The sequence below is a fragment of the Coregonus lavaretus genome, assembly GCF_964263955.1.
Source record: "Coregonus lavaretus genome assembly, contig: HAP1_SCAFFOLD_2265, whole genome shotgun sequence".
Lineage (NCBI taxonomy): Eukaryota > Metazoa > Chordata > Actinopteri > Salmoniformes > Salmonidae > Coregonus > Coregonus lavaretus.
Genome location: NW_028161098.1, coordinates 52499 through 78914, shown reverse-complemented (window position 1 = coordinate 78914; position 26416 = coordinate 52499). Strand labels below are relative to the sequence as shown.

Genomic DNA, 26416 nt, shown 5'->3' with positions numbered 1-26416 from the left:
ACTGCAGACTATTAGACTGAAGCCATATTTCACAAAGAAAGACAGTAAACAGGAGAGTCATTTGATTCTAATAGAGACTGTTGCTGCTGCTGCCAGCGTTTTGGCAGCACAACCTCCTCCCCCAACCTCTCAGGCCCAATGTGTCATCATACGACTTGTCATGAATGATCCAATGTCAACTACAGTAACGACTTTAAAAACTTGATCTAAGTCTCTATCAATCAGTGTTAAAGACGTTGAGTCAATGTAGCTGAATAGTGAGTAGTAACTTGATAAGTCTGTGGGGGAACATTTTATTCAATATGTACAACAAGCGGTAGCAAACAGAGCATCCCCATGGTTACCAACGCTTATTTTCCACCTCATCCTGAAATTGAAGCTTTTGGTCAAGACGGAAAAACTGCTCCCATTCAGAAAGCCTCATTTGATTAAATGCAATTTGTTATCGCCCTACTCAGAAATGTTCCACGTGCTGTTTCAGAGTTAAAGGTCAAAATGTGCTGTTGCATTTCTATTTTCTGTTGGATTTGACCACAAAGAATGTCATCGTGATAAATGGAACCAGGCAGTTTGATCAAATTCGATCTGTGGCAGTCTGGATTGAAATTAGCCTAGTCACTCAAATCAAACTCACTGCACAGCATTTACATGTCTACACTGCAGGTACAAACATTGTTCGACCTTGAAGTGTGTAACTAAAAATACCCTTGTATTCTCTCTCAAAAATGATTTCTCCCTCTCTCTCTCTCCCCCCCCCCCTCTCTCTCCCTCTCTCCCCCCTCTCTCTCTCTCCCTCTCTCCCTCTCATTCTCTCTCTCCCTCTCTCTCTCTCTCTCTCCCCCCCCCCCTCTCTCTCCCTCTCTCCCCCCCTCTCTCTCTCTCCCTCTCTCCCTCTCATTCTCTCTCTCCCTCTCTCCCTCTCATTCTCTCTCTCCCTCTCTCTCTCTCTCTCTCTCCCCCCCCCTCTCTCTCCCTCTCTCCCCCCCCCTCTCTCTCTCCCTCTCTCCCTCTCATTCTCTCTCTCCCTCTCTCCCTCTCATTCTCTCTCTCCCTCTCTCTCTCTCTCTCTCCCCCCCCCCTCTCTCCCTCTCTCCCCCCTCTCTCTCTCTCCCTCTCTCCCTCTCATTCTCTCTCTCCCTCTCTCCCTCTCATTCTCTCTCTCCCTCTCTCCCTCTCTCCCCCCCTCTCTCTCTCTCTCTCCCTCTCTCCCTCTCATTCTCTCTCTCCCTCTCTCCCTCTCATTCTCTCTCTCCCTCTCTCCCTCTCATTCTCTCTCTCCCTCTCTCCCTCTCATTCTCTCTCTCCCTCTCTCCCTCTCATTCTCTCTCTCTCTCTCTCCCTCTCTCTCTCTCTCTCTTTCTACAGGGGAACCGAGGGAGGACAGGAGTGGTGGTGGCTGCCTACATGCATTACAGCAACATATCAGCCAGGTACCAGAGACTTCTGACTGCAGACCAACTGATCTAATTGACCCTATTTTTTGTTAGTCAACATGGAACAATGTATTCATTCAATATCACCACCATGCTTGAAGTTCCATACATCCTTAAGGTTCCCAGATATTTCCAGATTAATACAAACAGACATTTGTCCATTCTATACATTTAATTTTATATTTCTATCATGGTTGGGGTCCATTTGAATTGAAGGCAGTCAATTCAGGAAGTAAACTGACATTTTAATTCAGTAATTGAAAAAATCTGTTTTCAATGACTTCTCAATAAGCTAAAAAGGAGAAGCTTTTTCCATTTTGGGATTTTTAATTCAAATCACTTTTTGAATTGACTGACTTCCATTCGAATTCACCCCAACCCTGATTTCTATGGCTTCACCCCTTGAGATGTGGGTCAAGCCATAGACAAAAGCATGGGAGGATGTTAGGCAAGCACATAGATCTGTAACAGATAGATAGGCCAAAGGGAATGGAGACGGGCCTCAAATTAAACACTGATGTGGTTATTATGTCAAAACATTCTGTTCAGGCTCTGTTTCACTAAGAAATAAGAAAGATCAAATCACACACTTATATTGTTGTTTGTTTGATACTCAAACAGTACACTCATGAACAAACGTTACGTGTTACAGATGTATGTAATTTGAGACAGTTTGCTACGGCAGGAAAATAATACTGCAGCAACAGGAAATGTGAATTATTATGTGGATTATAATTCCTGGACATTTTTTAACTTCAGAAGCCTTTTTAAACCTCAAATACCCTATACATTTTAAATTTCCTGCAGGAAAGTTGACCTGCAACAGGGTGATCAAATTAAGATCCTACATCTGTACATTGACCAGAGAATAATCCTGGGATACTGTAGCATTGTGGGGATGGCAAAAGATTAAAAGCAGTAGATAAATGACACATTTTAAGGGACACGGTCGATTAAGGATGTTTTTTAGGGGAGAAGACAACGTAAGGGCACTTTTCAGGGTCATTTCAGGGCACACTTATTGTATGTATGTTGTATGTGTTCAGTGAAGAAGAGACGATAATGAACTTTGTCTCTCCTGTGGTCTTCAGTGCTGACCAGGCACTGGACAGGTTCGCCATGAGGCGCTTCTACGAAGACAAAGCACTTCCTGTGGGTCAACCGTCCCAGAGAAGGTCAGTTACTACTTACTACCTCACTTCCTGTTTTTGCACACTACAACTTCCTATAGGCTGGATGAGTTTGATCCCTTGGTGAGAGCAACTGGCTGGATTCCATTCTTAGAATGTGCACCCTTCATTCTGTTCAGTGAGGAAGTCAACAAGGGTAAAGGGAAGGTCGTGACTTCTCAGAGTGGAATCCAGTCAATGGATGACCTGGTGTAACTCTCACTGTTTCAAAGGCTATCCTCCTCTCCTCTCCTCAGTCCCTCGCTCCCAATGCGTCTCAAACAGGAAATACCGCTGTCTTTTTTTGTTCCCTTAATCCTCCCGATGAAGCCTAATTGACATAATTGAGGAAGAATGTTTGTTGGAAAGTGAGCAGCTTTTTGTCTTCTCCAGGATTCCACTGAGAGCTGAAAGGTCACAGGGTTTTCAGAGTTCATTCTGACAATACTATCCATCCTTCCTTCCTCCCCTCCTCAGTGATCTGGCATGCTGAATAGGTGGCTTTGTAATGGAACCCTTAGTGGCACTTAGAACTGATTTAGGGTCAGATCTCACTAACCCAGTCCTAGCCATTGGTCATTACTGAGTAAATAACAAACTGACCCAGGATCAGTAGTTTGTGGCAGATAAGGGAACCCTAGGTGGATCCAGCAGGCAACAGCAGCAGTAGCAGCACAAGGCCTGGCCTCTGACCAGCTGCTATTTCCTTACTTAGATATAATTATCCCTCAGCCAGTGCCCTGCAGTCTGGACTTATTATGGTTTGGCATGTGTGACATTAACATGGGGAGCGGTGGTGGTGGTGGATCTCAGCACTGCTACACCGCTGCCATAGAAACGCACCACATAGAGAAACACTCATTTCTGTTCTGAAAGGTATCACTATCAGATCATCATCAACATTATTGTGAGGAAATTTCACTCTAGATTAGAATCTAGATTAGATTGGAATATTCTGAGCCAAAATGGCAGATGGTTGTCCGGCCTTGATCTCTGTGCAGCCCAACATTATATCTATCTCTATACAGTAGTACCTGTAATATGTCAGAATCTGTGTGGCCGTGTTGTCCGGCGTGACCCCGCTGTTACACAGGGAGCTCCTTACACAACCCAGCTGGTCTGTGATTGCTTCCTGCTCCGACCTAATTGAATTTGGGAGACCGAACCATCTGGCGGCTGCCAGCGGAGCGCGGGGTGAGCACAGGGGTGGTGGGGAGATGGGCCGACCTCTGGAACAGAGGTCACACTCTGCATGATCATCATTAGTATCATTAACAGGCTGCCTGGCAGGCAGACATCACCAACACAACATAACTCTGTCTGGCAGGCAGACATCACCAACACAACACAACAGACCCCTGCCTGGCAGGCAGACATCACCAACACAACACAACATACCCCTGCCTGGCAGGCAGACATCACCAACACAACACAACATACCCCTGCCTGGCAGGCAGACATCACCAACACAACAGACCCCTGCCTGGCAGGCAGACATCACCAACACAACACAACAGACCCCTGCCTGGCAGGCAGACATCACCAACACAACACAACAGACCCCTGCCTGGCAGGCAGACATCACCAACACAACACAACAGACCCCTGCCTGGCAGGCAGACATCACCAACACAACACAACAGACCCCTGCCTGGCAGGCAGACATCACCAACACAACAGACCCCTGCCTGGCAGGCAGACATCACCAACACAACAGACCCCTGCCTGTCAGGCAGACATCACCAACACAACAGACCCCTGCCTGTCAGGCAGACATCACCAACACAACAGACCCCTGCCTGGCAGGCAGACATCACCAACACAACAGACCCCTGCCTGTCAGGCAGACCGGTCTGGCGCTCGTACACTCCAATTCACTCTGACATCTCCATAGTGTGCGAAGACTCTTTTATAATAGATGTGGCGTTTACTAGTCTTGCTTGCCAGACTCATGGTGCATGACATTGAAGGGTTTGTCCCTCTGTTTCACTCTGTGACTGTGTTGTGTGGTTGTGTGTAGGTATGTGCGTTATTTCAGTGGTCTGCTCTCTGGCCACATCAAGATTAACAACAAGCCTCTGTTCCTGCACCACGTCATCATGCACGGCATCCCCAACTTCGAGTCCAAAGGAGGTGAGGAGTCTGCAACAGGATAGCCTTTATTTCATTATTATAAATGATTAATGATTCATTTTTTAAAATCTTTATTAATTTTTTCTTCAATGGGATAGCCTTTATTCAATGTGTATAAATATTTTTTTCATTTTGGAACACTTTTTCTTCTTTTTGACTTTTTTCCCCTCGCAGGCTGCCGTCCTTTCCTGAAGATTTACCAGGCGATGCAGCCAGTCTACACGTCAGGGATATAGTATGTTTATTTAGTATTTATCTGTTGCATTGTGGGTTGATGTCTTTCAGAGGGCTTGTTTTCCCTCCTCTTTCTTTCTGTCCCTCTCAGTCCACAGTACTTTCAAGTCTGTCACCCCTTGTTAAGAGATTAGCCCTTAACAATCTCCATCTGTGTATGTGTGTGTGTGTGTGTATGTGTGAGAGAGAGAGAGAGAGAGAGAGAGAGAGAGGGGAGGGAGAAATAGAGAGAGCGGAAGAGAGCGAGAGAAAGCATGAGAGAGAGAGAAAGAAAGAGAGTGAGAGAGAGACAGAGAGAGAGAGAGAGAGAGAGAGAGAGAGAGAGAGAGAGAGAGAGACAGAGACAGAGACAGAGAGAGAGAGAGAGAGAGAGAGTATGTATGTATGTGTGTCAGTGTGTTTGCTGGTGGGGCAGGCAGGCAGATAGGGTGTCATTAACACAGCTCCGGGGTTCTATGTGTACAGGGAGGCATACCGTAACTCGCACCTCACTGACCCACCTTCCCCACCCTACCACCCCACCCGGGGTCCTCACCACCAAAACAAAACCACACGGAAATGACCCCCCCACACACACTCACACACATTTACAATCTGCCTTTTGATAACTGATTTGGGATCAGCTCTTCTTACTTCAGTCATACCTTAACCATTATAAGACAAACACCCAAAACTGTTTTTAAAGTGTTTATAATGTTTTTGATCTGTGTTATTTCCACAGTAACGTCCAAGGCGACGGTCACACCAGTATCTGTATCACCATTGAACCTGGCCTGCTCCTGAAGGGAGACATTCTAGTAAGAAGCACATCCTCTGTCATCAAATGCATGGATGTTGTGGTTGTACTGTATACTGTGTTGTATTGGCCTTAGAGGCCTTAGTGGTCTTACAGTAGGTTCATATAACTGTTGAATGTTGACTTTTTTCACATTCCTCGACCACAGGATATTTTCTTTCTCTCTCTCTCTCTCTCTCTCTCTCTCTCTCTCTCTCTCTCTCTCTCTCTCTCTCTCTCTCTCTCTCGCGCTCTCTCTCTCGCGCTCTCTCGCGCTCTCTCTCTCGCGCTCTCTCTCTCTCTCGCGCTCTCTCTCGCTCTCTCTCTGTGTCTCTCTCTCTGTCTCTCTCTGTCTCTTTCTCTCTTTCTCTCTCTCTCTCTCTCTCTCTCTCTCTCTCTCTCTCTCTCTCTCTCTCTCTCTCTCTCTCTCTCTCTCTCTCTCTCTCTCTCTCTCTCTCTGTAATGTTATCTTGCCCTCCTGTTCACTAGAGTTCTATTAGGGAAGAATGTGTCCTTGTTCCACCACACCAGCACACACCAGACCAGACCATGCATCCCCTGTTCTGACCCTGTTCTGTTCTGGAGGAAAATCATTGTCTGATCTCTAGGACTAGCAGGGTTTAGGGCTGGAGATCTACGACCATGAGTTTGACAATCTGGACTGCTTCCTTGGTCTGGTTTGACTTTAGCAAAAGTTGTTGTCTTCATGTCCGGATATATGCTTACTCTCTCCTCCTCCTCCTCCTCCTCCTCCTCCTCCTCCTCCTCCTCCTCCTCCTCCTCCTCCTCCTCCTCTTCTTCCTCTTCCAGTTGAAGTGTTACCACAAGCGTTTCCGGAGCCCCAGTAGGGATGTGGTGTTCAGAGTGCAGTTCCACACCTGTGCCATCCATGACCTGGGAGTGGTCTTCGGGAAGAATGAACTGGATGAGACATTTAAAGGTATGTGTGTGTGTGTGTTTCTTTGTAGGAGTGCGTACACATGTTTGTGTGTGTATGTACACTACCGTTCAAAGTTTCTTGGCAATTTCTCGCGTGGAATAGCCTTCATTTCTCAGAACAAGAATAGACTGACGAGTTTCAGAAGAAAATTATTTGTTTCTGGCCATTCTGAGCCTGTAATCGAACCCACAATTGCTGATGCTCCAGATACTCAACTAGTCTCAAGAAGGCCAGTTTTATTGCTTCTTTAATCAGCACAACAGTTTTCAGCTTTGCTAACATAATTGCAAAAGGGTTTTCTAATGATCAATTAGCCTTTTAAAATGGTAAACTTGGATTAGCAAACACAACGTGCCATTGGAACACAGGACTGATGGTTGCTGATAATGGACCTCTGTACGCCTATGTAGATATTCCATTAAAAAAATCTGCCGTTTCCAGCGACAATAGCCATTTACAACATTAACAATGTCTACACTGTATTTCTGATCAATTTGATGTTCTTTTAATGGACAAAAAAAATGGCTTTCCTTTCGAAAAGTGACCCTAAACTTTTGAACGGTAGCATACCTACATGGCCTCTCTAAAAATGTGAAATTGAATGTTGTTTAATGTGTCTCTACACAGATGAGAGATTTCCAGAGTATGGGAAAGTGGAATTTGTCTTCTCCTTCGGTCCTGAGAAAATCAAAGGTACAGGTAATCAGTGTATTTAAAGTCGAATGCTTCAATGCATGCACCATGTAGAAATGTATACACAAACTATATTTGGTACAATAAGGTAATGCACCACAGCATGGATTGGTGTAAATTGATTTAAGTGTGTTGTCACCATGGTTACTGCATGTGGCTAGACAGAAAGTAAATTATATACTGCATTTCTGTTATGGGCATTAATGGGTTAAAGACTGCATTACCCAGCTGGCTTTGTGTCTCTCAGGAATGGGCCACCTTGAGAATGGCCCACAAGTGTCGGTGGACTACAATACCCAAGACCCCCTCATCCGCTGGGACTCCTACGAGAATTTCAACAGGGGCTGCGAGGATACAGGAGATGGTGAGAACCAAGACACACACACACACACACACACACACACACACACACACACACACTCACACACACACACACAGTGGTGGAAAAAGTACCCAATTGTCATACTTGATTAAAAGACACCTTAATATCAGTGGAGGTTGCTGAGTGAGGTTGTTTGATGTATTTGACATCATTCCACTAATTCCGCTCCAGCCATTACCATAAACCCAACCTCCCCAATTAAGGTGACACCAACCTCCTGTGCCTAATAGAAAAGTGAAAGTCGCCTAGTAAAATAGTACTTGAGTAAAAATCTGCAAGTATTTGGTTTTAAATATACTTAAGTATCAAAGTAAATGTAATTGCTAAAATATACTTTAGTATCAAAAGTAAAAGTATAAATAATTAAAAATTCCTTATATTAAGCAAACTAGATAGCACCATAAAAAAGAATTGGGTCAGCCAGAGGAACACTCCAACACTCAGACATAATTTACAAACCAAGCATGTGTGTTTAGTGAGTCCATCAGATCAGAGGCAGTAGGGATGACCAGGGATGTTCTCTTGATAAGTGAGTGAATTGGAAAATTTTCCTGTCCTGCTACGCATTCAAAATGTAACGAGTACTTTTGGGTGTCAGGGAAAATGTATGGAGTAAAAAGTACATTATTTTCTTTAGGAACGTAGTGAAGTAAAAGTATAAGTTGTCAAAAATATAAATATAAAGTACAGATACCCCTTTCAAGTATTTGTACTTAAATACTTTACACCACTTCACACATACACACACACACACACACACACACACACACACACACACACACACACACACACACACACACACACACACACACACACACACACACACACACACACACACACACACACACTCACACAGTCACACAGACACACACAGTGACACACACAAACACACACACACAGTCACACAGACACACACACACACAGTCACACACACACACACACAGTCACACTCACACACACACACACACACACACACAGTCACACAAACACACACAGTCACACACACACACACACACACACACACACACACACAGTCACATAGTCACACAGTCACACACACACAGCACAGTCAGACTAGGTGTGCTGGATCAGTTGTCTTCACTACAGTGACTAATAGAGTCTTCAAGACTAACTGTCACATAACTGGCCGCCCTCGGTGGGGGGGGGGTATTGAAATGTTAACGTTGACTCACACACACGCACACACACTCATACATCCACAAGTGACGGACTCAACAGGCAGATGTTGGCATGTAAATCAGTAGACCCCCCCTCACAGTCTAGAAGTCCTGTGGTCCTCTGTAGCTCAGCTGGTAGAGCACGGCGCTTGTAACGCCAAGGTAGTGGGTTCGATCCCCGGGACCACCCATACACAAAAAAAAATGTATGCACGCATGACTGTAAGTCGCTTTGGATAAAAGCGTCTGCTAAATGGCATATTATTATATTATTATTAGAAGAAACCAAAGGATGTTGGCTGACTTCCAGTTGGCTAGCAGTATACCTCAACAGCAGAACGGTGTGATAATGGGCCAATATCATTTTCATGAAATGTAATAAAAGCCTCCTTGCGGTGGTAGACCCATGAGAGTCATATAGAGCTATATCACACTGTACAGTTAGGGACTTTCTGGTGTTACTGCGTGATGCAACCCTTGATTAGTTGTGGGGAACACAGTCCTCTCCTTGGACAGCAGGTGTTCCTATAGAGCCCCTGATGTTTGGTAAATGAAGGTGATAGTGAGAGGCCACAGCATTTAGGAACATGGCCCTTCTACTGGCCCTTCCACTGGTACTTCCACTGGCCCTTCCACTGGTACTTCCACTGGCCCTTCCACTGGTACTTCCACTGGTACTTCCACTGGTACTTCCACTGGCCCTTCCACTGGTACTTCCACTGGCCCTTCCACTGGTACTTCCACTGGTACTTCCACTTACCATTCCACTGGCCCTTCCACTGGTACTTCCACTGGCCCTTCCACTGGTACTTCCACTGGTACTTCCACTGGCACTTCCACTGGTACTTCCACTGACCCTTCCACTGGCCCTTCCACTGGTACTTCCACTGGTACTTCCACTGGTACTTCCACTTACCCTTCCACTGGCCCTTCCACTGTTACTTCCACTGACCCTTCCACTGGCCCTTCAACTGGCCCTTCCACTGACCCTTCCACTGGCACTTCCACTGGTACTTCCACTGGTACTTCCACTGGTACTTCCACTGGTACTTCCACTGGCACTTCCACTGGTACTTCCACTGGCCCTTCCACTGGTACTTCCACTGGCCCTTCCACTGGTACTTCCACTGGTACTTCCACTGGTACTTCCACTGGCCCTTCCACTGACCCTTCCACTGGCACTTCCACTGGCCCTTCAACTGGCCCTTCCACTGACCCTTCCACTGGCACTTCCACTGGTACTTCCACTGGCCCTTCCACTGGTACTTCCACTGGTACTTCCACTGGTACTTCCACTGGCACTTCCACTGGTACTTCCACTGGCCCTTCCACTGGTACTTCCACTGGCCCTTCCACTGGTACTTCCACTGGTACTTCCACTGGCCCTTCCACTGGTACTTCCACTGGTACTTCCACTGGCCCTTCCACTGGTACTTCCACTGGTACTTCCACTGGCCCTTCCACTGGTACTTCCACTGGTACTTCCACCTACCCTTCCACTTACCCTTCCACTGGCCCTTTCACTGGTACTTCCACTGGCCCTTCCACTGGCCCTTCCACTGGTACTTCCACTGGTACTTCCACTGGCCCTTCCACTGGTACTTCCACTTGCTCTTCTACTGGTACTTCCACTGGCCCTTCCACTGGCCCTTCCACTGGCCTTTCAACTGGTACTTCCACAGGTACTTCCACTGGCCCTTCCACTGGCCCTTCCACTGGCCTTTCAACTGGTACTTCCACTGGTACTTCCACCTCTCTCCACATCTAAATGTAAGAGTGAACAGCTTGCTCAGCTGTTCGGACACTTTGATCCTTTCACATATTGCTATTCACTTTTGTCTGTTTAAGCATGGCCAATCTAGTGACTACCCTGCCCAACTCTCTTGCCTCCTCTCGTTCCCCTCCTTTCCTTTCCTGCCCCTCTTAGCCGCAGGAGCGGACCCCCTGCCATAAAGCACCATGACAACCAACCCCCCCCCCCCCTCCCCCACACCTGTCAATCACTCCTTTAAATAGCTGCTGCAGAAATAGGTGGGTGTCAGTCGCTCTGCTAGTAACCCGAACCCCTCTACTCCCCCCTCCCACCACCACCACCGCCACCCCCCACCCAGTTCACAGTGTTGGTGTGTGAGGGGCTAGGGTTGAGGGTCAGGAGATGACGGGAGCCCACACAAAACTCCTGCCCCACCTCTACTCCTCAACCCTCCACCTTACCACTCTAATTCTGCAGTCCCACAGCCCCATACCATAGCCCTCCCTGGGGCGGTCATCATTCATCATGATCCCTATTGATTACTATTGTGGACGGGACGAGACAATGAATACAGTGAGGGCAGTCGGCACCCTGCTTATGCCACCCAAATGCCCCACGGGGGAGAGAGAGGAGGCAGTTGCACCAGAGCACAGGCCATCATGTCAAGCTAGGCAAATAGCCATCATCTCAAGCTAGGCCTTCGGCAGCCATTTTGGTGCAGTGGTAATGGCTTGAATAGAAACTACTGTATTATTTCATATTACATTCTCTGGAAAGCTCTTGTGGTAATTGCTATGTAAAGAAGGTCATTGGGAAATGCTGGTGTTGGCAGTTTGATCCTAATTGAATGGACTAGTTGTTTGGGTCTGGTTGGCTCAGCAGAAACCATTCTGCCAGTCCCCTCGCTTAGTTAATTGCAGGCTTCGCTTCCTTAGCAGTTGGATTGGATCTGAAAAATGTGGATTCAGTACATTGTGCGAGAACATTGTGTGCCCACCATTCAGTTTATCTTCGGCTGAAAGTGAACCTCTGTGAAAGCTCAGGTGGTTTTATAGGTTGAGGGAAGATGTCTGTGTTCCAAGGCTGGGCTTGGGTTTTGAGCTAGGGTTCGTTCGTTCACTAGCTGCTTTGCTACCCACCTCAATGTTTCTCCGCCAAGGGGTCTACTCTGAAAATACCCTTCCTCTCTTTCTTTCCCTCCCTCTCTTTCCCTCCCTCTTTCAAGGGCTTCAGCTTGGGTTCTGGAGTGAGGGTTCAAGACCGGTCGCTAGCTGCTTGTTGGCCCACCTCAACGTTTCTTCACCAAAGGGTCTGTTCTGAAAACACCGCCCTCTCCCCTCCCTCTCTCTTTCCCTCCCTCTCTCTCTTCCTCCTCTTTTGATCACAGTGTTGAGGTCGACAGGTCAGGTGAATGTCGATGAGGGAGCAGTTTTTAGGCGCTAGGCTAAAGGCTAACACGCAGACGGACAAGCTACGCTCTGTAGCCTAGCTTTCATTAGGTTCTGGACAAATGGAGTGTTTTCACATAACTGTCGTGACGCTGGGTACTCCAGTGGACTCTGGTCACTCGTCACGTCATTAAAAGCATTAGGGCAGTGTTATTTGTCAGTGTGGTAGCTAGGCCTAGTCCTAAATGGCTGTTCCTGGTAAGGTCTTTGTTTACATATTGCAATGACCTTTGTAGAGCTTAGATGAAAGGAGTACATGAAAGATAAGCCTGTATAAAAGGTGTGTATGAATAACAAGGTTATTGGTAGAATAGTACATCACTACGCTTTGATGATGTATCTGCAAAGCAGCTATGCTAAATCATTGTCAGGAAAATTTCTGCGATTTGTTTGAAGTATGAAGGTGTTCAGAGGGTTTGTGTCCACTTTTAGCCTGGGTACTGCTGAGATGTGTGAAGAGCATTGTTTGACAGTTCCTATTTGTGAGTTATTTGGGCATGTGTGCATCCACTTTGAGTGAATGTGTAGAAATGAGTGTGTGTGCCTGCGTTCATGCATGTGTGTGTGTTTCACTAATAGCTTCACTAATAGTCCTTCACTAATAGCCCTGTACTCAGCTGTTGACCTGGGGTCCATTCAACAAGGGAAATTGTTCTCGAACATTAGCTAGCGTATTCCATTTGTTTTGTGTTAGCCGCGACCGTTCGTTAATGTTAACTAACAGTCTAATTAAGTGGCCATGTAGACTTTCTATTAGATATGTATATACTGTGTTCTAGTCAAGGCCTATCCTATTTAACTATTGCTGTACATATACTATTCTTCAGATATATTATATATTCTATCCATATACAGTCCATATTGTCTATACATCCCATCACATATATATTGAACAAAAATATAAACGCAACATGCAAGAATTTCAAAGGTTTTACTGAGTTACAGTTCATGCCAATTGCACGCTCCCTCAAAACTTGAGACATCTGTGGCATTGTGTTGTGTGACAAAACTTTACATTTTAGAGTGGCCTTTTATTGTCCCCAGCACAAGGTGCACCTGTGTAATGATCATGCTGTTTAATCAGCTTCTTGATATGCCACACCTGTCAGGTAGATGGATTATCTTTGCAAAGGAGAAATGCTCACTAACAGGGATGTAAACAAATCTGTGCACATAATTTGAGAGAAATACGCTTTTTGTGCATATGGAACATTTCTGGGATCTTTTATTTCAGCTCATGAAACATGGGACCAACACTTTACATGTTGCGTTTATATTTTTCTTCAGTGTATATATAGTTATACTCCGGACTCCGACATTGCTTGTCCTAATATTTCTGTATTTCTTAATTCAATTTTTTTACTTTTTAGATTTGTCTGTATTGTTGTGTATTGTTAGATATTACTGCACTGTTGGAGCTAGGAACACAAGCATTTCGTTACAGCCGCAATAACATCTGCTAAATATGTGTATGCGACCAATAAAATGTGATTTGATTTGAATAGCAAAGTAATTTGCAGATTGATTATAGGTGCTACAATGCCACAGTAGTACTTACAGAAATGGTCTGTTTGATGTTTTACCATCACTGTAACATTTTGGAATGTTCATTCAAATCGTTCAACTGAAATTGTTACTAAGTTACATGTTCACCGCAAACAGAACCCTTGCTGAATTCACCTCTGGGGTTATAACCCTAAGAGGCCAACTCTCTGTCCAGTGTCCACTCCTGCCCACTCACTCAGTGACCAGACAGAAAACAGCACTACACCACCACATGCAAATCTGGTTGAAGGGTGTTGTGAAGCTCTGGAAGTACCCAGGTCATGCAAACTCTGTGAACTACGCCTTCTTCAGTTCACAATATTTACACACATGAAAGCAACCATGAAAATCATTCTATTTGGTTTTGAAAAAGAACAGAGAGATAGTAAAACGGTGTGTGTATGACTAAGGATGTGTGTGTGTTGCTGTGTGTGTGTGTTCATGTGTATGTGTGTTGCTGTGTGTGTGTTCATGTGTGTGTGTATGTGTGTTGCTGTGTGTGTGTTCATGTGTGTGTGTATGTGTGTTGCTGTGTGTGCACCGTGGCCTGTGACAGCAGCAGGCTGTGGTGTGGTGGTGTGGACCTTGTTTACGGTCCTCCTCCCATATTTGGCTGTGGCACGGCCCCGGGCATGTCTCGAATAGCTGGGTGGCAACAGAGAAAGAGAGAGAACGAGAGAGAGAGAGAGAGAGAGAGAGAGGGAGTGAGAGACCGAGAGAGAGTGGGGGACACAGAGACGCAGTGAGTGAAACAGCCTGGCCAGGACTAAAGCCCTTTTTGTTAGCTAACTGTCACCGGAGTTGGAACAAGAGAACGAGGGAATCAGAGAGTGGAAGAGAGGCCAAAATGAAGGGAAAGAGATAGACTGAGTGGTATTACTGCAGCTGGTGAGTACAGTAGTCAGGCCTGAGGGTTGACGTTAGCTTTTCTTACTGTGATGGGTCAGTAGTTGATAGGGCTAATGAGATCATTGGTAGGTGTCATGTGTTGCTGTCTTTTTAATGAAGTTGTGTTCAATGCAATTTAATTGTTCTTTATTGTGTTGTGGTAGTGTAGTGGTTGGGAATACCTATATTGTACATCATGTTTTGTTTCTAGTTTTGGAAGTTTGAGTTGAATGTTTTCTTGAATTATAGTATAAATTGGTAGTAAATTCTTATTTTTTGCCTTTGGATGATTGAATGAGAGGGTCTGTCGTAGCATGATTTGTGACTGTTTCCTCTGTTGCAGCAGATGCAAGGCTCTCTCTGTATGTCCTTTATTTCATTTCTATGTCAACATGGTTGTTTACAGTACCCTTTGAATCATTGAGTGAGCAATTTACGTGTGGAACATTTTATAAATGCGCCGCAATTATGGCGCACCACAACTATTAAGCGCCCTACTCTAACTTCTTTTAAGACCAATTTAACTTCTGAGTTATGAGGTTAGACATTGAATGAGGGACTTTGACTGGCTTTGCACAATACGTAATGTTGTATAGTGCCTGTGGTGTTTCTATTGCTGTGTGGAAAAAGTTACTGCCTTGGATAGAGTGGACAGTTTGTTGTGGTTTATTAAGGGGCCTAGTACCCCTCATAGGAGGGACAGAAGGACTAGTGTAGTTAGAGCTGGCAGTGACAGGACCATGAGACATAGCAGCAGGTTTACAGCCCACCCTTAAGCCCCTCAGAGCCCCCTAGATACCTCAGCTCTCACTGTCTCCTCATACCCCAGCTACCTCATATCTGACTCAGGTATCTTTCTGTCCCTCAATGCCCCCCCATACCTCACCTACCTCATATCTGACTTAGTTATCTCCTGTCTCTCACTGTTCCCCCCATACCTCAGCTACCTCATCTCTGGCTCAGTTATCTCCCTGACCCTCAGTGTCCCCCCCCCCCCCCATGTCAACTATGACTGTCCCTCCATACCTCAACTAAACCCTGGTCTGTCACTGTCTCCCCCCTACATCGGCTCTCACTGCCTCTCTCTGACTTCTTGCCACCTCAGCTCTCACTGCCTCTCTCTGACTCTCTATACCATTTAAAGCGATGGCATATATGTTTTATTTTAGGGGTATACCAGAGTCTGGATCTTCCAGGGATCCTTGCAGACAGTCGTCAACTCCCAGACAGAGAGATAGGCAGACATCATGACATGGAATCTTTATTACAGTTACTGATATGACTTCCATGATATTACTACCAAATACAGAAGGACTGTCAGACAGACAGAGAGACAGACTGACAGACAGACAGGCTGACAGACATCTCCATGACAGTTATCTTTACCACACATACTGATATGGCTGTCAGAACACCTCTTGGACTAACTGACTGACTGACTGACAGACAGACAGTAAGACAGTCGTCTGTATGACAGACAGATAGACAAACAGACAGACAGACAGACAGACATACATACAGTAAGACCCACAGACCGACCCACAGATAGACCGACTAGCCCTAGTGTCAGTCAACCATCTTCATGAGTCCACCCGTCTACTCGGCTGTGGAATGCAGACTGCTGGTTGGCACAGCGATATCAAAGCCAGTCCCTGCTGAGGTGGGTATCATGTCCCGTAGAGAGATGCCCTATAGGCTGTCTGGCTCGGGCAGAGTTAGGCCATGACATCATCTGACGGGGACGTGTTGTCTGTGTGGTGAAGGCTAGGGGCTGTTGCTGGTCAGGGTGATTCATACCTGGCCAACCCCCAACATTGCCCCATAGGCACAGATCCAGGATCAGCTTACCGTCACCAAATACTAACCTGAACTGTTTATGAGAGAGACGCAAAACTGACATTAGATCAGTGTGCAGGGGGCAACTACAGACAGACCCTTAGTTTTATACTGTGCTTCTAGGCCGGCTGCAGATCTATCTCATTATTCTTTCACTTTTCATCTATTTCTGTCCTCTTTCTTTTTGTAGAGCTCTCTCTGTGTGGGTTTATTTCTTTCCCTCCCTCCCTCCCTCCCTCCCTCCCTCCCTCCCTCTCTGTGGCTGTTCTTAGATGTGTGACTGACTATGCATTTTTTGTATTGTTTGTTTATGAATTTAACTAGCCTCCGGGAACTGCTGTTTTCATCCCATCATGCCCCCCTCTCTAGCAGCATGCCTTCCTTCCTGGTTTTACAGGCCCCGGTTTGTTCCTGTTTGCCCCCGCTAACCCAATGCTGTCCCGTTTTCTCCCCCCCCTCAGCACGTAATACCCGAAAGACCCCCGGCACAGGTCAACTATTTCCCTTAAATAGTGCTGTGTGTGTGTGTGAGTCTGTGTGAGGAGAGAGGGGCTTTTGTGTGTGTGCTGTGGGGTTGTGGGTTGGGAATTTATGAGGGTAACGTATGTCCCATAAGGTCAGACCCAGAGCACACCCCAGGGAAGACTTTTACACCAAATTCCTCTCACACACTCAGAGGAAGAGGAACTTTTATGTGGAACATGTTTGGGTGGTGAGTGGAAGAGTGTATGTATGCATGTGAGTGTTCTCACACTCTCCTGTGTGTCTGTCTTTCTCAGTGTCCGTATCTATATATCTTTTTAGCCAGTGTTCTTTGTTCCACTTGATAATCTGAGGGGATATTAGGTTAAGTCCTTACCAGGTCCACAACACTGTTGGTCTTGTCTACATCCAGTCACACCAGGGAGGTACTGCCATGGTGCTGCTAGCTAGCTTAGCACAATTAGTAGCCACCCAACAGGGGATTTGTCTATGAGTGGTCTGTAGTATTTTCCCACACTTCTTATCAGGACAACAGCGAACCCAGAGGGACAGAGACACAGACACTGTGACCCAATGACATTGCCAAACCCAACCTAGCCATCCTGTGGTTAGCCTGCTAGGCTAGCTGCGATGCTAGCTTGTCTAGCAGTTACTAATTGATTTGTTTGTTTATTGGTCCTGGACTATGTGTGCCAGGGACCTTGGAGGTTGTAACAGTTAGCTTAGCTATATAAAGCTAGTTTGTGTCTGAGTTTCCTGGGTATTAACATATAGACCTGAGTGACCAGATTCTGATGCAGGTCATTTGGGGACATTGGTTGTGCATTAATCTCAGTTAACCCAGAAGTAAAATCTTGTATAATTTCGGTCTACACCTAGAAACTGCCCACGGGAGATTAGTTGTGCATAAATGAATAAACTACGACAGGTGCATTTTTGCTAGGCTGGCACTTAACTGCCTGAATATAATAGGACAACATTCTATACTTAACAATTATTCTGGGATCATTATTACATGTGTTTGAAGTTAAATCTATGTCAACAATAAAGCGATTGTTCCATGAAGTAGCTGATGCGAGCGGCACATTTGATGCGGTAATAACAGTAGCTGTGAAGCATTGTCTATTTCTAATAAACCATTGGGCCACAGGTGTTATGAGCCGGGCTGTTTTAATGGTACGTTAATGGCTTCCCAACTGGTCATGTGTGAATGAGACACACTCTGGCATCGTGCTTACACACGCTTTCACAGCGAAACACGTCACCATAGGAGAAAAAGAGGAAAAGGCAGGTGCTGTTTGTGTGTGGGGGAGAGAGTGTGTGAGGGGCAGAGAGTGTGTGAGGGTGAGAGAGTGTGTGAGGGGGAGAGAGTGTGTGAGGGGGAGAGAGTGTGTGAGGGGGTGAGAGTGTGTGAGGGGGAGAGAGTGTGTGAGGGGGAGAGAGTGTGTGAGGGGGTGAGAGTGTGAGGGGGAGAGAGTGTGTGAGGGGGTGAGAGTGTGTGAGGGGGAGAGAGTGTGTGTGGGGGAGAGAGTGTGTGAGGGGGAGAGAGTGTGTGTGGGGGAGAGAGTGTGTGTGGGGGAGAGAGTGTGTGAGGGGGAGAGAGTGTGTGAGGGGGGGAGTGTGTGTGGGGTGTGGGGGAGAGAGTGTGTGTGGGGGAGAGAGTGTGTGAGGGGGAGAGAGTGTGTGTGGGGGAGAGAGTGTGTGTGTGGGAGAGAGTGTGTGTGGGGGAGAGAGTGTGTGTGGGGGATTCAGACCACTTGACTTTTTCCACATTTTGTTACGTTACAGCCTTATTCTAAAATTGATTAAATTGTTTTTTCCCCTCATCAATCCATAATGACAAAGCAAAAACAGGTTTTTATAAATTTTTGCAAATTTATTTAAAAAAGAAAACATTATTATAGTATTCAGACCCTTCAACTCAGTACTTTTTTGAAGCACCTTTGGCAGCGATTACAGCCTTGAGTCTTCTTGGGTATGACGCTACAAGCTTGGCACACCTGTATTTGGGAAGTTTCTCCCATTCCTCTCTGCAGATCCCCTCAACCTCTGTCAGGTTGGATGGGGAGCGTTGCTGCACAGCTATTTTCAGGTCTCTCCAGAGATGTTCGATCGGGTTCAAGTCCGGGCTCTGGCTGGGCCACTCAAGGATATTCAGAGACTTGTCCCAAAGCCACTCCTGCATTGTCTTGGCGGTGTGCTTGGGGTCATTGTCCTGTTGGAAGGTGAACCTTTGCCCCAGTCTGAGGTCCTGAGCGCTCTGGAGCAGGTTTTCATCAAGGATCTCTCAGTACTTTGCTCCGTTCATCTTTGCCTCGATCCTGACTAGTCTCCCAGTCCCTGCCGCTAAAAAACATCCCCACAGCATGATGCTGCCACCACCATGCCTCATCGTAGGGATGGTGCCAGGTTTCCTCCAGACGTGACGCTTGACATTCAGGCCAAAGAGTTCGATCTTGGTTTCATCAGACCAGAGAATCTTGTTTCTCATGGTCTGAGAGTCTTTAAGGTGCCTTTTGGCAACTCCAAGTGGGATGTCATGTGCCTTTTACTGAGGAGCGGTTTCCGTCTGGCCACTTCACCATAAAGGCCTGATTGGTGACGGGCTGCAGCGATGGTTGTCCTTCTGGAAGGTTCTCCCATCTCCACAGAGGATCTATAGAGCTCTGTCAGAGTGGCCATCGGGTTCTTGGTCACCTCCCTGACCAAGGCCCTTCTCCCCCGATTGCTCAGTTTGGCCGGGCGGCCAGCTCTAGGAAGATTCTTGGTGGTTCCAAACTTCTTCCATTTAAGAATGATGGAGGCCACTCTGTTCTTGGGGACCTTCAATGCTGCAGAAATGTTTTGGTAACCTTCCCCCAGATCTGTGCCTTGACATAATCCTGTCTCGGAGCTCTAGGGACAATTCATTCGACCTCATGGATTGGTTTTTGCTCTGACATGCACTGTCAACTGTGGAACCTTATATAGACAGGTGTGTGCCTTTCCAAATCATGTCCAATCACTTGAATTTACCACAGGTGGACTCCAATCAAGTTGTAGAAACATCTTAGGTATGATCAATGGAAACAGGATGCACCTGAGCTAAATTTCGAGTTTCATAGCAAAGGGTCTGAATAGTTATATAAATAAGGTATTTCTGTATTTAATATTTTTAATAAATTTGTCACCATTTCTAAAAACCAGTTTTTGCTTTGTCATTATGGGGCATTGTGTGTCGATTGATGAGTAAAACAACAATTTTGTCAGGGATGTAGTAGGTGGGTGTGGTGGTGGAATCAGGCGCAGGACGCAGAAGTATATTCCAAAGACTTTAGTGAATACTCACAGTGCAAACACTAAATAGCCCGAAGGCGAAACTCCGCACGCAGGCGAAACAAATACGCGCGCACAAACAGGTGCGACAAAAACACTCCAAACTATGGAGGAACAGCTCAACCGAGCAAAATGCAAAATACGTCTAGCAACAACCACGACAGTGAAAACAATAACACACAACACTAGACAAAACACAACGAGAACTTATAGGACACTAATTACACTAAACGAGAAACAGGTGTACAACAATCAGACAAAAGCAAACGAACATAGAAACATTCAACGGTGGCAGCTAGTATTCCGGAGACGACGAACGCCGAAGCCTGCCCGAGCAAGGAAGAGAGGCAGCCTCGGCCGAAACCGTGACAAATGTAATCCATTTTAGAATAAGGCTGTAACTTAACAAAATGTGGAAAAAGTCAAGGGGTCTGAATACTTTCCGAATGCACTGTACATATTTGTGATAACTGACAGATTAAAAAAGGACATATTTGGTGGCTATACACAAATATTTATTCTCATGATTTAAGGTAGAGCAAGCCCACACACCTGAATTTCTGTCATGATAAGCTGGTTTGGAAGGTGAGAAGTCTCTTAAAAAAATAAATAATATTTAATACATTTTAGAATAAGGATTTAACGTAACAAAATGTGGAAAAAGTCAAAGGGTCTGAATACTTTCTGAAGGCACTGTATGTATGTGTGCACATGCATGCCTGTGTCTTATGGGCTTCACACTCCACAAGTCCTCTGAGGAACCATTGGCTAAGTCAGTTGAATGATGAGGACTAGAACTGTAACCCTTGATGATACATGAATGGAAGGCTAATGATGTCCAGCTCTCAGGTTAGCCCCAAACTGTGTCTATATATGAGCCTGTCAACTCTGTCCTGTCACCTCTGTCCTATTTGTGACCCACTCAGAAGAAATGTCTGTCTCGTCACTGATAGTAACTGCCGGCCTAAATTCAGCTAATGGACAAACTGTGTACCTCATCTCAGTGTAGTCTTAGGGGAATGTCATCCACGTTAGCTGACTACCCTAGCTAGCTTTTCCTGCCGGTCAGATTCATGTTGGAAGAGATATATGGCTTGGTCTTTGTTTCAAAACCACAGCTATCGCCTGGCTGCCACCATACTAAGAAGCTTTATCGTGGATTAGTAATGACTTACTATACTAAAAATGGTCCCCTTGTTTTTTAAGGCCAGTGAATCTATACTTTATTAATTTTTTTGTCATTTAGCAGCTCAACTTAGACACATAGGAATGTGTGTGTGTGTGTGTGTGAATAACACACAAAAGCTGCTATGTATAAAGAGTGTCTTTGAGACCATGGGCATTGTGTGTGTGCCAGGGATCGAGGTTTGTATCACTCGTGTTTGTGTGTGTGTGTGTGTTTTTCTGGATGCCTGTCCTTACGCACGCCCCATGGGTGAGGTAAATGTGAAGGTCGTGCCCCCGTAACGCTCCTCTGCAGAGTTCCAGTCATTCCATTTGCACTTTGAAACACTTCCTTTCTGAGTGAGGATAATGTGTGGAACCCTGTGGCTCCTCTCTTCTTGGTGAAGAGGGGAGGAAAAACGAAATATGTCATTGTGAGAGAAGGAAGACTCCCAACAGGGAGTTTATTCATCCTTACTAGTTGTCTGAGAGTCAAGCACCTTCTCTCTGGCACGTTGTGGAGAAAAGTCTCAGATCGCTGATACATTTTCCCTCACAGACCATAAGTAGTAGGCTATTTTGGTACCAGAAAATATGTGATGTGCTCATGTACCACCAGTGAGTCACGGACCACAGTTTGGGAACCTCTCCCTCTTTCTCAGTTATCCTCCCATTCATCTCCTCTCTTTCACATCTCTTCCCTCTCTTCCCTAGACTTTATGAATGTGGTTAAATGTCACCATGTCCAGTCATAGTTTCTTTTTTTTCCAGAGATCTGTCCCTCCTAACAGAACAGAGATCTGTCCCTCCTAACATAACAGAGATATGTCCCACCTAACAGAACAGAGATCTGCCCCTCCTAACAGAACAGAGATCTGTCCCTCCTAACAGAACAGAGATCTGCCCCTCCTAACAGAACAGAGATCAACAGCTGGAAACATGTCACCCCTCTGGTGTTTGGGTTTTCTCCATGGACTGATCCCAGTCTGACTGAGAACAAGGGTCTCCCCTCTTCTGTAGGAGGCCACCCTCAGTGTGTGTGTGTGTGTATATGTGTGTGTGTATATGTGTGTGTATGCGTGTGTGTGTGTGTGAGAGAGAGAGAGAGAGAGAGAGAGAGAGAGAGAGAGAGAGAGAGAGAGAGAGAGAGAGAGAGAGAGAGAGAGAGAGAGAGAGAGAGAGAGAGAGAGAGAGAGAGAGAGAGAGAGAGAGAGAGAGAGAGAGAGAGAGAGAGAGAGAGAGAGAGAGAGAGAGAGAGAGAGAGAGAGAGAGAGAGAGAGAGAGAGAGAGAGAGAGAGAGAGATAGTCAGATAGATTAATAGAGAGAGAGAGGCCAGGGAAACCCCAGTGTGAGTGTGTGTGATGTCACTTTATAGGAGTGGGTCCAGGCCAGGGCTCAGAGTGGTTAGCTGCGTGGGTGTTGTAGTTTTAGGACACTCCCAATGCCAGGAAGGAACTGTCAGATTCCACTGGAAAAGCTCACAGCTCCCAACTCCTAGTTCAACGCCCCTGGGAATGGACTAGCTCCACCACACCCCACCTCACCCAATCCCAACATTGATAGGTGAAGGGTGGCACATCTCTGTCTCCCAACCAATGAGAGAGGGAGGGGAAGGCTATGCCAACTCAGTATCATTTGAATCATAGCCTAGTGAAGGATTGCTCCTCTTCATCTCAACCGAAGCTATAGTGATGGTAAAGGACTACTCTATCTAATCTAACTAAAGGAAAGAAAACACAGAAGAAATCTAGCTCCAGGTAAGAAAAGTTTATCAGTTGAACTGTTCTGGACTTTTTCAGGCAATATCAGGAGCACAAGAAGTTCCCTACAAAAATAAGGAACAGTTTGTTCTGTTGGGTAAGAAAGGGTAGCACGCTCTCTCTCTCTCTCTTTCTCTCTCTCTCTCTCGCTCTCTCTCCTCTCTCGTCTCTCTCTCTCTCCTCTCTCGTCTCTCTCTCTCTCTCTCTCTCTCTCTCTCTCTCTTTCGCTCTCCTCTCTCTCCCTCGCTCTCTCATTCTGCTACTGTAGCGTTGTTGACATGGCCTCGTAAATAGCTGTGGTCAGAGCTCCTCTCCATGTGTCACTGTGGGATCCCCCACCAACTAACACCATGCTGTGCTGTGGGACCCCCCACCAACTAACACCATGCTGTGCTGTAGGACCCCCCACCAACTAACACCATGCTGTGCTGTGGGACCCCCCACCAACTAACACCATGCTGTGCTGTGGGATCCCCCACCAACTAACACCATGCTGTGCTGTAGGACCCCCCACCAACTAACACCATGCTGTGCTGTGCTGATGTTCATAAGCTGCTCCTGGTGACCAGATAGGACATGTTCCTCTAAGCAGGTGTTGAAAGAGAAGGAGGGTATTTTTGAGATGTAGGTGTGTGTGTGTGTGTGTGTGTGTGTGTGTGTGTGTGTGTGTGTGTGTGTGTGTGTGTGTGTGTGTATTTGTATGTGGTCATGGTCAATATGGTCATGAAAATATTCTGGAGAATAAAGATGATGCAAGGAATCGTAATCAAAATGAACCTGAGTACTTGGGCTCAAATTGGGTCTGATATTTCTTGAAATATGCCTCTTGATCTTATGCCATGCTTCATCATCAGACATGTTCAAGTTTAGAGCTGTTGTGAGACCAGATTTTGAGTAATGGGTTGGTGGAGTGACTGGTCCAGGAAATGGGTGCTGGAGGTTGCCAGGGACTCCTGCCAAAGTTGAGAGGGGAGAGGTGGCTATTAGCGGAAATGTTGGCCTTAAATCATCAGGGATGAAACCAACCCATCTGCATGGGAGAACATCTGATGATTATACACAGTATACTGTTACGACATCGATGCATAAAAACAGTTACTCAGTGACAAAATCACCTCAGCGAATTAAATGTGCTGCGTTTATATATATAGACATAGGACATGTTAAATTATATACAGTGAATCTATTACATGGGAATTCTGGTGCTCTCACAAAGATTCCGATATTGAGGAATCTGGGAATTCTGATGTGGTAATTCTGTCGTTGCCATGGCAAGTTAGTGCACTGTGTCTGGGAGATGTTCCTGCCCTGGGAATGTCTGTGTTCCGTCATTGTGTCAAGGAACCACAGAACGGACAGCTGTTCCACAGACGGTGATGCGGTGGTCCGCGTCAGGCCACATAGGGTTGTGCTGCCTAACGCATCATGACAGGTCCTGGGCTGGGAGGCTTGGACCCCTAATGTCCCTATACTAGACCAGAGACAGAGCCAGAGCCAGGACTGTCATGGTGGCCTGAAAGGCCTGGATGTTTATGTATATACATACAGTGGCTTGCGAAAGTATTCACCCCCTAGTCATTTTTCCTATTTTGTTGCCTTAGAAACTGGAATTAAAATTGGTTTTTGGGGGGGTTGTATCATTTGATTTACACAACATGCCGACCACTTTGAAGATGCAAAATATTTTTTCTTGTGAAACAAACTTGAAATAAGACAAAAAACTGAAAACTTGAGCGTGCATAACCCTCCCAAAGTCAATACTTTGTAGAGCCACCTTTTGCAGCAATTACAGCTGCAAGTCTCTTGGGGTATGTCTCTATAAGCTTGGCACATCTAGCCACTGGGATTTTTGCCCATTCTTCAAGAAAAAACGTATCCAGCTCCTTCAAGTTGGATGGGTTCCGCTGGTGTACAGCAATCTTTAAGTCATACCACAGATTCTCAATTGGATTGAGGTCTGGGCTTTGACTAGGCCATTCCAAGACATTTAAATATTTCCCCTTAAACCACTGCTTTAGCAGTACAGTGGGGGAGAAAAGTATTTAGTCAGCCACCAATTGTGCAAGTTCTCCCACTTAAAAAGATGAGAGAGGCCTGTAATTTTCATCATAGGTACACGTCAACTATGACAGACAAAATTTGGGAAAAAAATCCTAAAAAATCACATTGTAGGATTTTTTATAAATGTATTTGCAAATTATGGTGGAAAATAAGTATTTGGTCAATAACAAAAGTTTCTAAATACTTTGTTATATACCCTTTGTTGGCAATGACACAGGTCAAACATTTTCTGTAAGTCTTCACAAGGTTTTCACACACTGTTGCTGGTATTTTGGCCCATTCCTCCATGCAGATCTCCTCTAGAGCAATGATGTTTTGGGGCTGTCGCTGGGCAACACAGACTTTCAACTCTCTCCAAAGATTTTCTATGGGGTTGAGATCTGGAGACTGGCTAGGCCACTCCAGGACCTTGAAATGCTTCTTACGAAGCCACTCCTTCGTTGTTGTGTTTGGGATCATTGTCATGCTGAAAGACCCAGCCACGTTTCATCTTCAATGCCCTTGCTGATGGAAGGAGGTTTTCACTCAAAATCTCACAATACATGGCCCCATTCATTCTTTCCTTTACACGGATCAGTCGTCTTGGTCCCTTTGCAGAAAAACAGCCCCAAAGCATGACGTTTCCACCCCCATGCTTCACAGTAGGTATGGTGTTCTTTGGATGCAACTCAGAATTCTTTGTCCTCCAAACACGACGAGTTGAGTTTTTACCAAAAAGTTCTATTTTGGTTTCATCTGACCATATGACATTCTCCCAATCCTCTTCTGGATCATCCAAATGCACTCTAGCAAACTTCAGACGGGCCTGGACATGTACTGGCTTAAGCAGGGGGACACGTCTGGCACTGCAGGATTTGAGTCCCTGGCGGCGTAGTGTGTTACTGATGGTAGGCTTTGTTACTTTGGTCCCAGGTCTCTGCAGGTCATTCACTAGGTCCCCCCGTGTGGTTCTGGGATTTTTGCTCACCGTTCTTGTGATCATTTTGACCCCACGGGGTGAGATCTTGCGTGGAGCCCCAGATCGAGGGAGATTATCAGTGGTCTTGTATGTCTTCCATTTCCTAATAATTGCTCCCACAGTTGATTTCTTCAAACCAAGCTGCTTACCTATTGCACATTCAGTCTTCCCAGCCTGGTGCAGGTCTACAATTTTGTTTCTGGTGTCCTTTGACAGCTCTTTGGTCTTGGCCATAGTGGAGTTTGGAGTGTGACTGTTTGAGGTTGT

The 26416-nt window shown here is 45.9% G+C and overlaps 1 protein-coding gene across 1 annotated transcript in view; it reads left to right on the top strand.

Annotated features, from left to right (window-relative positions):
• Window positions 1–26416, top strand: part of LOC311121098 (tensin-1-like) — a 47900-nt gene that overhangs the window by 5990 nt on the left and 15494 nt on the right. The window contains exons 6-13 of the mRNA XM_084195627.1: window positions 1366–1430; window positions 2525–2608; window positions 4623–4735; window positions 4910–4970; window positions 5691–5766; window positions 6555–6684; window positions 7312–7377; window positions 7625–7741. Coding sequence (XP_084051753.1) covers window positions 1366–1430; window positions 2525–2608; window positions 4623–4735; window positions 4910–4970; window positions 5691–5766; window positions 6555–6684; window positions 7312–7377; window positions 7625–7741 — 712 coding nt within the window. The remainder of the gene's footprint in view (window positions 1–1365; window positions 1431–2524; window positions 2609–4622; window positions 4736–4909; window positions 4971–5690; window positions 5767–6554; window positions 6685–7311; window positions 7378–7624; window positions 7742–26416) is intronic.